We start from the raw sequence: 14,965 nt of genomic DNA, 5'->3' as shown, positions 1-14,965 counted from the left end.
CATCACCCTTTAATCTCATTCAAGACTATATGTAGGGTATGTCTTCTGTAAAACAGTCTATATCTTTGAAACAGGACTTGAGTTAGAAACTGAAAGTTTTAATTTCAAACTCCAACCCTAAATATTTATTTATTGAGAAACTTGCACTGACTTCCTTGTGACAGTAATGGACTTGTCTCTTGGTATATTAACATAAGATTTAGTTTAAGAAAGTGTATCAGTCCATTTTCACACTGCTATAAAGAACTACCTGAGACTGGGTAATTTATATAGAAAAGGGGTTTAATTGACTCACAGTTCCGCCTGGCTGGGGAGGCCTCAGGAAACTTAAAATCGTGGCAGAACGCAAAGGGGAAGCAAGGCATGTCTTGCATGGCGGCAAGAGAGAGAGAGAGGTGCAACACTTTTAAACCATCAGATCTCGTGAGAACTCACTCACTATCATGAGAACAGCATGAGGGAAATCTGCCCCCATGATCCAATCACCCCCAACCAGGTCCCTCTCCCGACATGTGGGGATTACAGTTTGACATGAGATTTGGGTGGGGACACGGAGCCTAACCATGTCAGAAAGTAAAACTGATTTGTACATCCACAAAAGAACTTTATTAATCAGTGTTTGTCAGACCACATCTTTTGTTGCATCTCTTTACCATTCTTTTGCTAGAAAGTTCTCCTAAATTTAAGATTATTGTAGATAATGTATACTACTCACCCAGTTTATTTTGGGTGGAAATAATCACATGCAATTATTTTAGAGTGTTGATACATTTATACCTAAAGTAGCATGTCAATTAAGCCTTTAAATTTCAAGGAAGTTTAACAAGCATGTAAAAGTTTTTATAGTTTGGTCCCAATGTGAATTTTTCCAGACTATATATTGGCTGTTTTCTGTATTGTTCTGTCCTTAGATTTGCAGCATTATTTTCTTCTTGCTGCAAACCAATTAATAGATATTTAGTACCTCATGTACTCTAGGCATAGAGCTAGGGGATATAGGGAATACAAAGAAATGTTAGACAAAATGCTACCTTTGAAGCTTGTAATTGAGCCAATAGTCAAAGTGCCTTCTTCATTTAACAAGTTCCATGAATCTAGACACCAAAGAAAAACAGAACTTTATTCTAGGCTTTCTCATAGGGACTGATTTAATCTTAAACACAGTAAATAATCATTTACCTTAGTGGAAAATGGTAAAAGCTTCATCTCCTGTGAACATGGTATTGGGAAAACACTGTTTCCAGCCAAGAACTGCCAATAATACCTTATATTAAATTCATTCCTTTTGTTTCAGGTCCATCCTTTCCAAGGATGGGGTTTTATATGTTAAACTCCGGGCAGGTCAGCTCTCCTACAAAGAAGATCCAATGGGATGGCAAAGTTTGTTGGCTCAGACTGTTGCTAACAGGAACTCTGAAGCCCGGGCTTTCAAGGTAGTATTATTGATTGGTAAAAACGGAAAGAAAGAATTCTAAATTGCTGGCTTCCTCGCCCATTGCTATAAACTTTAAAGGTGGATCTGCTTCCTTTTTCATTGTTGCAGATTGTAAAAACTGACTGTGGCTCTGTTTGCTTTTTATGTGATGGCCATAATAAAATATAATGAATATAAAATATTGTATATAATAAGTTATATATATATATAAAATAAAGTAAAATACTCTAAGTTAATGTTTACATTTAGCAGCAAGGACAGTCACACCATATCTTGACACTGTAACAAATAGTGATTTTATTATTGATCCTCAAATTGGTGAAGATTTACTTAATTTCATAGCAAAAATAGAAAAGGAGTTTTGCAAGCTAGCAATTATTAACTCCATTTAAAAACCACCATTTGTTTCCTTAATCTTGGTGAGGATAAACTAATGACAGATTCAGACTTCTTTTATTAGTTTGCTTTATTATTTGCACAGTACTTGACTGCCAGTGCAGTAGTGTTTGAAATAAGGAAATAGTTACGATAAATGAGGGTAGGAAGCAATCTCATTCCCATAGTGGGGTCAGCACATGTTTTGCTCTATATTCTTGACTCAGATAAGTTTCCAACACAAGAAATTTGTCCCATAATCAGGCATTAAGACTTCTGAATTTAACTTCAGTTTTCTGTAATTCCATGAGCAACTGTGTCCCTGCTGGTGATACAAAGTAGAGTAGTCTAAAGTAGTTAGGCCCCTAAAGAGTAATTAGACGGCAAAAGTGGGGCAGGCGGACTGGATGAGTGGCAGCCAGAGGACTGAGTTAGCATCCTTTGTTCTTCCAAGTACGGAGACAGCAGTTTATTTTAATTCAACTCATATTTCATTTTAGTCAGTTACTTATGACCGAGCCTTTATAATGGTTCCCAGGATTGAAATGTATAAATAGTTCCCAGGGTTGACATTGGTGAATTTGGTTTGGCAGTATTCAGTAAATTGTTTATGAAATACTTTTGAAAGATTTTTGGACACAGTTTAATTTAAATTTGTAGTATTGCTTCTTCTAAAAATTAGAGCATATTTCAAAGACTCTAACCCAATTTGTGAAGAAAATAGATAAGTTTAGACTTGAGTTTGAATGAAGAAAGTATATAAAAATTAAAAGCTATTTCAATTTCCTGCCTACTGGAGTTCAGAAATAAAATATAAACCTCAGTGGAAAATAGTAATACCTTCATATTTCATTTTCAGTCTTGAACCTTGAATGATACTGTTTTTTTCCCAAGTTTAAAAAGTTGTGGTAAAATGCACACAATTTATTGTCTTAACCATTGCAAGTCACAGTTCAGTAATACTAAGTGCATTCACATTGTTGCGCAACCATCACCACTATCCATCTCTAGAACTGTTTCATCTTGCAGACCTGAAATCTATACCTGTAACAATAACCCCTCATTCTACTTCCCCTAGTCCTTGGCAACCACCATTCTATTTTATGTCTCTGTGATTTTGATTATACTAAGTACCTCATATACGTGGTTTCATACACTGTTTATCTTTTTGTGGCTGGCTTGAGTGATATTCTTTTTTCCTTACCTTTTCAGTAACAATTCTAGTTTCTGGTAGGCTTTTTAATTAGTCAGTGAAGGAGGGAAAAGCCTTTTTTGGATGAGTTGTGTAAACAGGAAGACCTGTTTGCTATTGGCCTTTTGATAAATTAGTAGCTCATGTTAACTTGTGCAAAAGCTTCCTGTAACTTCTTAGCAGAACAGGTTGATGAGGCAAGTTTGCATCATCTGGGTTTTTTTGGGAATGTTGTGTGACAAAGGGGAGGTAGAGTTGTTAGAACTGCGTGTATTACAGTTTAAGCGTAAGGAAAATAATCTTTTGTTATCTTATGCTGTTGTGGTTGTTTGTTTTTTAGCCAGAAACAATCTCAGCATTCACTTCTGATCCAGCACTTCTGTCATTTGCTGAATATTTCTGCAAGCCAACTGTGAACATGGGTCAGGTATATATTCTATGGTTTGCCGAGCCCCACGACTAGAATTTGTTATTATTTCTATGCATGGGTCACCCAAAACATCTGTACTATCTATATCTATCTTTGAGATTGATGACATGCGTCAGTCACATTGGGTGACTTTTGCTTGGCACGTATAGATTTGCATAGCCTAAAACTATTAAATCCAGCAACTTTCTACCTTGATAGAAGAAACAACTTAAAATTTATAAGACATCAGTTTTGACAGATGATAGTTTCTGTCATCTACAAGAATGATGCCCATTCATATTCTGCTTTATGTTTTCAGTATTTACCACCTTTCTCTTATTTTTAAGTAATTTCATTAACTGTTTCCTCTGTATATTATAACCCTTCTTTTTATTGTTCATACACCTGTTACCTTCAAGATTCCAAGGGTGCTTAGCAGATTTTTCTTTATTTTTTTGTTTTTTGTTTTTTGAGACAGCGTCGGTTTTTTCTGTTGCCCAGGCTGGAGTGCAGTGATGTGATCATGGCTCACTGCATCCTTGACCTCCCGGACCGAAGCCATCCTTCCTTCCACCTCAGCCTCCTGAGTGGCTGGGACTACAGGCATGTAGCCACCATGCCTGGCTACTTTTTTTTTAAAAATTTTTTGTAGAGGTGGAGTCTCACTATATTGCCCAGGCTGGTCTTGAATTCCTGGGCTCAAATGATCCTCCCACCTTGGACTCCCAAAGTGCTGGGATTATAGGCATGAGCCACTGTGCCTGGCCCAGATCTTTGACTTAATCCACCATACAGACAAGGAAAGATTGGATGTAGAATTAGATATCTAGGATTGATAGCCTATTGTCTACAAGCATATATTGCCTTCAGAAAATTTCTCAACCTCTCCAAAATGTAGTTTCCTCATTTCTAAAAGTGATTATAATAGAACCTACCTTACAGTATTGTTTTGAGGATTAAGTGAAATAACCTTCCCCTCTCTTTTTTATTGAATCTTTACTATACATTGGATACTCTGCTAATACTTAAATGTCATTTAATTATGACCCTGAGGATAGGTATTTTATCATTCTGGGCTTACAGATGAGGAAACTGCCACTGTGAGATGTCACATGCCCAAGATCACACAGCTAGTAAGAGCTGGGCTGTGCACTGCAGGTCACGGGTCTCTAATAAAGCCCATGCCCGCCCTTAACCCCAGCTGGACTTGACTCTGCCGCCTCCCCTAAACTTGTTCTGGTCAGTGTTTTTTTTCTTGCAGCTTTTTTACTCTGTTTCCTTTCTGGATCCTACTCTTCCAGCCCAACCCAAGGCATAGCTCTGTGATGTCCTGTCTACTCATTTTATCCTAGTTTGGTCCATTCCTCTCTTCTGTAGCACTTGCTATCCTTTAACTGTCTCTTGGGACTTAATTTTTTTTTTATTAATGTTTAACGTTACACGTGCTGTGGCTTTTTTAAAAGATTGTAGTGTTAATTTTATGTCATTCATTATAAAACTTAAGAATGGGCCATAGTAGTGCTATACAATTGGTTTTTGAATTGATTTTGGAATATACTTTGTGCTACAAAACTTCTGATTTTCTGCAGAAACAGGAAATTCTGGATCTCTTTTCTTCAGTACTCTATGAATGTGTTACCCAGGAGACCCCAGAGATGTTGCCTGCGTACATAGCAATGGATCAGGTATGGATCCAAAAACCTATACCAATTCTGGTGAAATTTGTCCTGTAGTTGAAGTAACTCACTGAATAGTGTGGTAAGGTTCCTAGTGTCCTTCCTTTTAGTTTCCCATTTGCTTTTGGAAGTTCAAGAAAGGAAACCATATAAAATTTGAAAGCTCTCAAAAATCCAAAAAGCTTGGGCTTTATGTTGACAGGAGTGCCCCTTGGGGGGCTGTCTTCCTTTTAAGGGTTCCCATTCCTCCCTTTTGTCTCCCCTGACTAGGAGAGGAGGAGAGCACTCCCTCCCTCTCTCCCATCTTATTTTTGCCTCCCTCCTGGCAATGCCTCTTTGTAGAAGTCTGCATGTGAGCAGTTAGTGAACAGAGCCCTAGTGATGGCAGTACTGTGAAATTAGACCTATGTGATGAAGCTTGCAAGAGGTTACAGAGTCCGTATGTAGTTATCTAGGCGTTGGAGTTCATTTTTTAATTTCTCTTGTTATTGCTATTTTAAAAGAGCCTAAAGAGGTAATGCAGAAAATAATGCTTAATAATGTTCTTAAAGGATCAGACCAATTTATTCACTTTAGGCAAATTAGTAATACATAGACCTTTTCAGTATTATATCTTTCAGACCCAGATTTGCAGTTAAGCCAAGCCAGTAGTTTTCTAACCTGGCAGAAATTTGCCTTGGTATCTTAAAAATACAGATCCTTTAATTCCATGCCTCATCTATTGAATCAGAATTTCTGGGGTGAGATCCAGAATCTAGTTTTAAACAGCTCTTTAAGTGAATATAATAAGTTCACAGCTAAGCATCTGAGACTCAATGTCTAAGAGAAATAACCTTTAATGGTAAAAATAATTTGCTAAAAAGCTGAATGGAAACATATATTTAGTCAGAGGATAATTCCCTCAAACCAGAAAACACACAGTGTTAAGTAACATCATTAAAAACCAAGTTCCAATATAACTAAGTAGGCCCAGAATGCCATTATTGTCTGGAATCCACCCTTTTTTGGTTGGAAAGTATGGATATATGGTATCCACGCTGGCATTGCTTCTCACAGTGCCTCTTTGTATAGCAGCCAAATAACAAGTTGTGTTTTTAAGTTGCTGGCCGAGAATGTGTCTTTTTACTCTCTGAACCCTCACATCTTTACAGTCATGGGCGGCAGGTCTTTATGCATGAATATCTTCTCTGGTTGCAGCTGTAGTGACTTGCAGATGGATCTCAAGGGCAGTATTATTAGTAGCGTTCTTCTTGCCCTCTACCCCCTGGGATCTCTGCCATGTCATTGTACCCAGCTTGAGTTTCCCAGAGGTGACTGGCTGTGACCTTGGTTATTCGGAGCTGTTGAGCCAAGAATGGCTCATTCACCTTTGTTACTTTTCCCTGCAAGCTGCTCATGTAGGGCCATATTGAAGGAGGTGAGCCGTGCACCTGTACCCATTGACGGCTCCTTTGTGGGCAGACTGCATCAAAACACAGAATGGACCCCACCCCCCGACCCTTTATAATTAGGAGCCACATTTAAAGAATACTCAGTCTACAACTCTGATGAAGAGACAGAGCACTCTTTGATTAAATAGACTGTTGTCCTCTTTCCTCTTCAAGGCTATAAGAAGACTTGGGAGAAGAGAAATGTCTGAGACTTCTGAACTGTGGCAGATAAAGTTGGTGTTAGAGTTTTTCAGCTCCCGAAGCCATCAGGAGCGGCTGCAGAACCACCCTAAGCGGGGGCTCTTTATGAACTCGGAATTCCTCCCTGTTGTGAAGTGTACCATCGATAATACTCTGGACCAGTGGCTACAAGGTAATAGTAGCATTGTAGCATAGCGCTCTTGTGCTTTTGAGATACATTCGATTCAGGCTTTTCTGTTGTAACTTTTTTTTTCATTGGTAAGCAAGATAAATCTGAGTATAAGCAAGAATGGCTATAGATTTAACGTTTCCAGCTAGATGAATTAGACTTTGATTGTCTACTTTAGCTTCTTTAGTAAAATACATCTGACCCAGGCAGATAATATTTATAGCATTGGTAAATGCCACTTCGTGCTCAGGACCTTTTTCTCTCTTCCCTAGCATCAGATCACATTTCCTTTCCAGTGCCTCTGTCTCCTGTTTCCTAGGGGTGTGGCCAGTCACCTTCCTGAGGCCAGCAGTCATCCCGTTTTTGTACTGGCACCCCATGTACATGTAGAAGTTGACGTGTGCTTGCTGAGTGAGCTTGTTGTACCAACTCAGTTTTGAAAACCTGGGACCGCACAGCTATGTGATGTCACAGTGGTGGCTTTCGATCAGCAGGATTTGTGATTGCAAGGAAATTGTAGTTACTCGTTGACAGTGTAGAAGTGATTCTGACTTACATGAGGCAAGTGATGGGGCCTTTAGATTTATTGAAATATATCTATGTGTTAAATACACCTGAAACTGATTTTCAGGAGTAGACTCCTTGATCTTTTCATTCTTTTTAGTTCATTCAAATGCTCCTAGTAAATATCTGACAGTTGCTTGCTTTGGGTTACTACTAACCTTAGTAATAGTAGTAGAAACAATTCTTGCTTTGATTAGTGAAAACTATTAGTAGTAATCAACAGACCCTAAGCATTTGAATATAATTCAGTTTAAAACTATCCACCTGTAACACTAGGAAATAAATTTCTGAAAAAAATTAAATTGTAAACCAGGTTGTGAGGGATATACTTGGAAAGCCTGATTTCAGACTCTCCATGTTTATATTTAAACGCTGCATTCTATTTGTCATTTCCTGTTCAGATTCAAAGATCATATAGCTTCAAAATTTTTTTGATAGTCATTTTTATCCTCATTTTTGAGGAAAAACGTGTTATTTGAAAGGTTTTGGTGTTTCGTTTTTATTCATTTTAACATTTGATCACCTATGGCAGACCTTTGCTATTGATAAGAAATACTTCCTTAAATCTTTGCAGATTCCCTGATTTGCACATTTCATATAATGTATGGAACTTTGGCAGTGATTAGAACATTCTCTAAAACAGGGCCCTGATTGTCTTGTTGCTCTTTAGCGCATTTGGTGGTTTCCAGCATTGCTGTCAGCCTCCATTGAATTTGACCTGCCACTCAGATTTATCAAAAATGTGTTTATTTTCTAGTGAAAAACTAGAATTTTTTTTTAAACAAAACCTCTTAAATATATAGTCTCCTCCCTTACAAGCACTAGCAGTTGGCATTGGGGTAGAGAACAGTAAATTAAGTGAAAATTGGAAATTGCATTCGTATTTGTGTGTAAAAATCACAGATGCATATGTGGACTTTCAGGATCACTCACTAACAACTCATTAGATCTGAGATAACCCATTAAATCGCTACACTAATCTGAAAATGCAGCCTATTTATATTATATAAATGTCGGTTTTGTTTTGTTTTTTTTTGAGACGGAGTCTTGCTCTGTCACTAGGGTGGAGTGCAGTGGCTCGATCTCAGCTCACTGCAACCTCCACCTCCTGAGTTCAAGCGAGTGTCCTGTCTCAGCCTCCTGAGTGGCTGGGATTACAGGCGCACGCCACCACACCCAGCTAATTTTTGTATTTTTAGTAGAGACGGAGTTTCACCATGTTGTTCAGGCTGATCTCGAACTCCTGACCTCATGATCCCCGTGCCTTGGCTTTCCAAAATGCTGGGATTACAGGTGTGAGCCATGGCGCCTGGCCTGTATAAATGTTTTGTACGGTATTTATCTCCTCAAATTATAATTTTGGGCAAGGAAAGCGGGTTTCAAGTTTAAGAACTTTAAAAAGTTTTATTAACTTTTTCATATTTTGTTATGGAAATTTAAAGAATATACAAAGTAAGTAGACTAGTGTAATAAACCCCAACACCAATTTTAATAGTTGCCAGCATTCTCCTATTTTTGCATCATTTGTACCTTCACCCACTGCCACACTTAATTTTCCAAATTGTGCCATTTTACTTTCCCACCAGCAGTGGAGTGCAATGCAATTTTTGGCATTGTCCTTTTTTTTTTTTTTTTTTTTTTTTTTAAGACTTGTCAAGTGCAGTAGGAAAGCAAAGTAAACCCAAAGCAAGCAAATAAAAGCAGAAACCAATGAAACCAAAAACAGAAAAACAATAGAGAAAATGAGTGAAACAAAGTGCTGGTAGACATGAGAAAGTCATCGAAGAGAGGCTGAACCACCATGCTCTCCTTCATGATGAGCTGTTCAAAGAAGAATCTCATCTGTTCTCCCTTAACCTTTCTCCCTCTGCTGCCTCCCCCAAACCTAAATGTTTCCATCTCCCAGTAGACTGACATCCTCACAACTGTGTTCAGTGGAGTCTACGGTTTTCATCTCACTCCATCTCTACAATGTTGAGGCTTTTAGCTACATTTTGCTTCTTGAAATGAGCCTCCCTTGACTTTGTCACAGCATACTTTCCCAATTTTTTAAAAAAATCCTCTTTAAAAATTCTCAGTATTTGTCACCATTTCACTGTCACTCCTTTGTTGACCCTTTTGGAAGTCATCCTTGCTCCTTTCCCTCCTTCCCTTCTCCCCTCCTCTGCAATAGCTGACCCATTGCTGAAGCCTTTCAATCCTCATCATAGATATTTCTTGAATTTGTCCACATTTTACTATTTCTACCTAGAACAGAATGATTATTTTGTGCCTGGACCATTGTTATAGCCTCCTAAATAGCCTCCTTGCTTTTTCTCATCTCCATTCCAACCATCTCAAGTTAACTGACAGAACAGTCTTTTAAAGAATAAACTGATGTAACACTCCTGCTTAAAGCTTTTCAATGGCTCCTGATTCAGCTATGAAAGAAATCCCTACTGTGTGGCACCAGGACCTGTGTTACCTGTAAGGCGCCTGTTTTCCTCAACAAAGCCTCTTTTACACCACTTGCTCCTCACACCACCCTGACCCCTTCCACTTACTCAAAAACACTGAGCTCCTTTTCACTGTGGGGCCTTTGAATATACTATTTTCCCTCCCTAGAAGCTTTTCCTCTCATTCTTCACCTGCCCAACTCATATTTATCCATGCAGCCTCAGTTTTAATGACCTTTCCTCCCAGGCCTTCCAAGACCAGTCTACCTCAGGCAGCTTTCCTGACATCTTTAGCCTGCCCGCTCATGCTCTCTACCTTTTTTCTGTATCAAAATGCCTTTGTTTGCAAGTAACAGAAGGCCTGACTTAACCTGCCTTTAAACAGTAAGGACACAAGTATGCCTATGTTATTAGAAGTCCGCAGGTAAGGCACGTAAAGGGTCGTCTTTTTCCAGTGTCTTCAACTCCATTTCTCTGAGGTTCCATCAGCTACATTCTGTGCCTTGACTGTATTCTCAGTGCATTTTTCAGATGGTAATCAAATGGCTGTAATATGTTCACCCATAGCTCAGCATGATACTCAGAGGAAGAGTAGAGTTGCTTCTAGGAGCTTTGCGATGAGAATGAGGGAATTTCTTTCCCTGGAGCCTCCAGCAAGCTTGTCATTAAGTACCTCCTCAGGTTTCTGGCTCGAGTTGCATCTCATGCACACCCCTCAATCTATCCCTGTGGCAGAGAATGTCTCTTATTGAAAAAATGGCCTGGGTCTGCCTGTCTCTGAACTAACACTATATCAGGAGAATGGGATTGCCTTGATCACCCAAGATCAGTGATTCTCAAAGTGTGGTTCATGGAGCAGCGTGACCTGGGAACTTGTTAGAAATGGAGTTTTTCTGGCCCCACCCCAGACCTACTGAATAAGAATCTCTGTGCTCTGTGCATGGAGTGGGGCCCACTCATCTGTGGTTTAACAAGCCCTCCAGGTGATTCTGGTACATGTTAAAGTTTGAGGACCCCTGGCCAAGACTAATAAGGATCTAGTTCTGAAGCTGAAGTCAGTCCCATCAAATATAATATATGGTGGAGGGTAGGATGTGACAAGGGGTATTTCAGGGAGACAACCACAGTGACCACTGCACCTTTGTAGCACTCATCACAATTTGTAATTATGCATTTGTTTGTGTCATTATTTGTGTAATATCTGTCTCGCCCCAGCAGCACTCTAAACTCTACAATGACAGGGACTCAGTCTAGCTTGTCAGAGTATCCTCAATAACAGCTATAGAACCTGCTTTATATATTTTAAGCGTTCAATAAGTTCTTGATGAAAAAGTAATAGAAGGTATTTCTTGTGCCTCTCAGTTCTGTCATCAGTTGGTTCAGTTCCATTTGTTTCTCTCACAGTCGGGGGTGATATGTGTGTGCATGCCTACCTCAGCGGGCAGCCCTTGGAGGAATCACAGCTGAGCATGCTGGCCTGCTTCCTCGTCTACCACTCTGTGCCAGCTCCACGGCACCTGCCGCCTATAGGACTAGAAGGTAATTGCATATCTAAGTCTTATCTTCAGTACCTCTGTTACCTACCCCTTTATGTTCTAGTTTCTCGGTAGTTACTGCCCCTAGTTTGACTTTCCTCTTCATTAATGTTGCAGTGTCATTGTTAGGGACTGTTTTGGAGCAAAAAAGAAAAAATTATCAACTTTATACATGAATAACTTTCATTTTTATTCAGAAAAGGATGGATTCTTCTTCACAGAGCCCCAAACACTGGTCTATACTAATAAACTAAATATTCCATATTATTCTTTACTAATTGATTTTTTATTAAAGCTATTTTTCTTTACTTTCTGGGTTTTCAGTTAGGTTTTTTAGACTCACATATAATCTTAATTTCTAATATTAAAAAGCTTTACAACTAATTTTGTGTTTGAATTTTTTAATAATAGTTTTAAAAATTAATGGTGTTATCACCTGATTGTATTTTTCAGAATATAGAAACAGATAAAAAAAATTTATCCATTAAGCTGAATACTAAGATATAATGAATTCTAAGCACCCAGTTTTTTTGAGATTCTCAAAAAAAATATTTTTTGATAAGGGCAAAAATTGTTCCATTTAATCATTTAAACTTGAAGTTTAATTACATTACTAGTTTTTTGCTGTTTTGCAAGCCTCTGATAAAAGTTTACTCTCTAGAGACTTCTAGTTATGGCCATGATGGAATTGCTTGTATTGGACTCACTTGCCCTCAAAAATAAATATAAAAGCTAAAAAAAAAAATAAGAAAAGGGAAGTACAACAGGGAGAACTTTATATTCATCCTAGCTTCTCCCCCAAAGGCATTTGCCAGTTCATAGTACAAGAAGTAGAGTGCCAGCAAAAAGCAGCAATGCTGCAGGGCTGAGGAGCCAGAGGTTGGGTTTGTGATTGCCCAAGAGCCTAGAACTTGAGGAACACAGTCTCAGGCAGGAGAGAACAATAGAAATCATAACTCAGACTCTGGATATACCTTTCCCTTGAGTTACTTAATGAAATTTTAGCCTTCATATACATGGGATAAGACTTCAAGAGATCTAGCAGAAGCCACAAGGCCAAAAATGTAAGCAAAAATGTCAGCAGCAGCATAGGACTGAGGAGACAAAGGGTGGAATTCAACGCTTGTTAAAGTGAAGTGGCTCTGATCAGTATCCCAGCTCCTCAGGTGAATTAATACATGGTCAAGCCCTAAGCCTGCTCTAGCCTAATTTTAGATCTGGTCTGATTCAGTTTCACTCCAAGCAGACTTGACCTACAATTAGCCTAGAGCAGAACTAAGGTGATCTGTGTGCTTTCTCCCCACCTGACAGAAGAAAATGTAACCTTCATAGGAGAAAGAAAACATACCCAGAGCCCCCGCAATTTTTAGTTTACAGGATTCAGTGTTGAATCAAAAATTATGAAACATAATAATAATAAAAAAACAGATAATAATAGAAACAGACCTATGTGTGATTCAGATACTGGAGTTATTATACTGGGACTTAAAATAACTATGTCTGATATTTCCAGGAAAATAGAGGGAATGATAGGGAATTTCACCAGAAACCTGGGGTCAGTAAAAAAGAGTTAAAATGGAAATTCTAGAACTGAAAAATATAGTAACTGAAATGAAGATCTCAGTATTGGATTATTTGAAGAGAACTGGAAGACACTTATCTGCTGGAAGACAAGTAGAAAGTAAACAGACTGAAGCACAGAGGGAAGAATGGGTAGGAAATACAGAGAAGAGTACAAGAGACATGTGGAAACCGTGAAAAAAAAAAATCAAACATGCATGGGGTTGGAATAAGAGAATAAGAGGAGAGAAAAAATGAGTTAGAAGCAATATTTGAAGAGACAAAAGCTAAGAATTTTGAAAAATGGTGTTAAATATTAACCCACAGTGAACCCTAAGCAGGATAAATACAAAGAAAACCATACCTAGTCACATTAATAGTCAAACTACTAAAAGGAAAAGGAAGACATTTTAAAAGTATAGACTTTCTTTTCAGTCCAGGATGGACAAACAGGGTTTTTCAATGGTCAACTGTATTAGAACCAGTAAAGTACCACTTAGATAGTAATTGAAGGTAGACAGGCACTTTTGCACATTATATTTAAAGAATTATATATATGTATTATACGTGTATAATATATACGTATATGTGTATATATATACATATATAAAATTAAACAATGTTAGTAGTTTCACATGTAGTTATAGGTCACTTTCTGAAGTCTAGAATGGGTAAATTCTATCAAATCATATACAGGTTTGAGTATCCTTAATCTGAAATCTGAAGTGTTGGAAATCGAAAACGTTTTGAGCGCCAACATTATGCTCAGAGGAAATGTTCATTACAGCATCTTAGATTTGGGATTTTTGGATTAAGAATGCTCAGCCGGGGCTGGGTGCAGTGGCTCACGCCTGTAATCCCAGCACTTTGGGAGGCCGAGGCGGGTGGATCACGAGGTCAGGAGATCGAGACCATCCTGGCTAAAATGGTGAAACCCCATCTCTACTAAAAATACAAAAAAAATTAGCTGGGCATGGTGGTGGGCGCCTGTAGTCCCAGCTACTCGGGGGGCTGAGGCAGGAGAATGGGTGAACACAGGAGGTGGAGTTTGCAGTGAGCCGAGATAGCGCCACTGTACTCCAGCCCCGGTGGCAAAGTGAGACGTCTCCAAAAAAAAAAAAAAAGAAATCTCAGCCAGTAGGTATAATGCAGATATTCCAAAATCTAAAAAAATCCAGAATCCAAAACACCTCTCTTCCGAAGCATTTTGGAAAAGGGATACTCAACTTACATTACAGTGTATTAAGGAATTTCATAATTTTAAATATTGTCTTTGGATAGTCATTTTCAAAGGGAAAAATGCCTGTTTTAAGCGTGATTGTGTTTCTGAAGCTTCCTTGAAAGGAGAGGTATGGCTGAATTTATTTAGAGATGTGACCTTCCCACCCCATTTCCATTTTAGGGAGCACAAGTTTTGCTGAACTGCTCTTCAAATTTAAGCAGCTAAAAATGCCAGTGCGAGCTTTGCTGAGATTGGCTCCTTTGCTTCTTGGAAATCCACAGCCAATGGTGATGTGACCGTGTCTGGTGGTGAACCTACCCTGAAACGTGACTTCTGCACAAAAAACGTGACCAAACATCAAAGCTAAAGCAATGTTTATAAAGTTTTATGGTATAACTAGGGGGAAATGAGCTGCACAAACCTCAATGTATTTTAAATCTGTTGTTGTCATCATTAACATTATATGATATACAAAAGCAAGTTAAAATTTACTTTTGTAAATAAAGTTTTTGGTTTGTTTTCAAAACTCTTGATGATTGCTTTAGTTTTGGACTTAGAGAGTAGAGCAGAGGTTGCTGGAGTGAATATTGATTTTTAAAGTCTTTGAACTGTGGTGGTATAGATGAAGTGACCATGCCCAAAAATGCGAAGTTTTAAAAGAAGCTATGTCATAAAGTTTTACTTTCTGTGGAAAAAGAGCGCTTTAGCATTTCCTCAGATGTCACAGTTATCCTATCTAAAATAAGTTTGTACTTCTGGTGA

General features: G+C 38.4%; 1 protein-coding gene across 3 annotated transcripts in view; it reads left to right on the top strand.

Moving 5' to 3' along the window:
* The window catches only part of ANAPC1 (anaphase promoting complex subunit 1), a 117,557-nt gene extending 102,828 nt beyond the window's left edge, over positions 1-14,729 (top strand). For all 3 annotated transcript variants that reach the window (XM_054474990.1, XM_063648552.1, XM_063648553.1), the window contains 6 exons: positions 1,295-1,433; positions 3,343-3,429; positions 5,001-5,096; positions 6,692-6,890; positions 11,291-11,425; positions 14,384-14,729. In XM_054474990.1, coding sequence (XP_054330965.1) covers positions 1,295-1,433; positions 3,343-3,429; positions 5,001-5,096; positions 6,692-6,890; positions 11,291-11,425; positions 14,384-14,499 — 772 coding nt within the window. In that variant the 3' untranslated portion in view covers positions 14,500-14,729. The remainder of the gene's footprint in view (positions 1-1,294; positions 1,434-3,342; positions 3,430-5,000; positions 5,097-6,691; positions 6,891-11,290; positions 11,426-14,383) is intronic.
* Positions 14,730-14,965: the final 236 nt, after the last annotated feature.

This window comes from Pongo pygmaeus, chromosome 12 (genome assembly GCF_028885625.2).
Source record: "Pongo pygmaeus isolate AG05252 chromosome 12, NHGRI_mPonPyg2-v2.0_pri, whole genome shotgun sequence".
Taxonomy (NCBI): Eukaryota; Metazoa; Chordata; class Mammalia; order Primates; family Hominidae; genus Pongo; species Pongo pygmaeus.
This window is presented reverse-complemented; position numbering and strand designations above follow the sequence as displayed.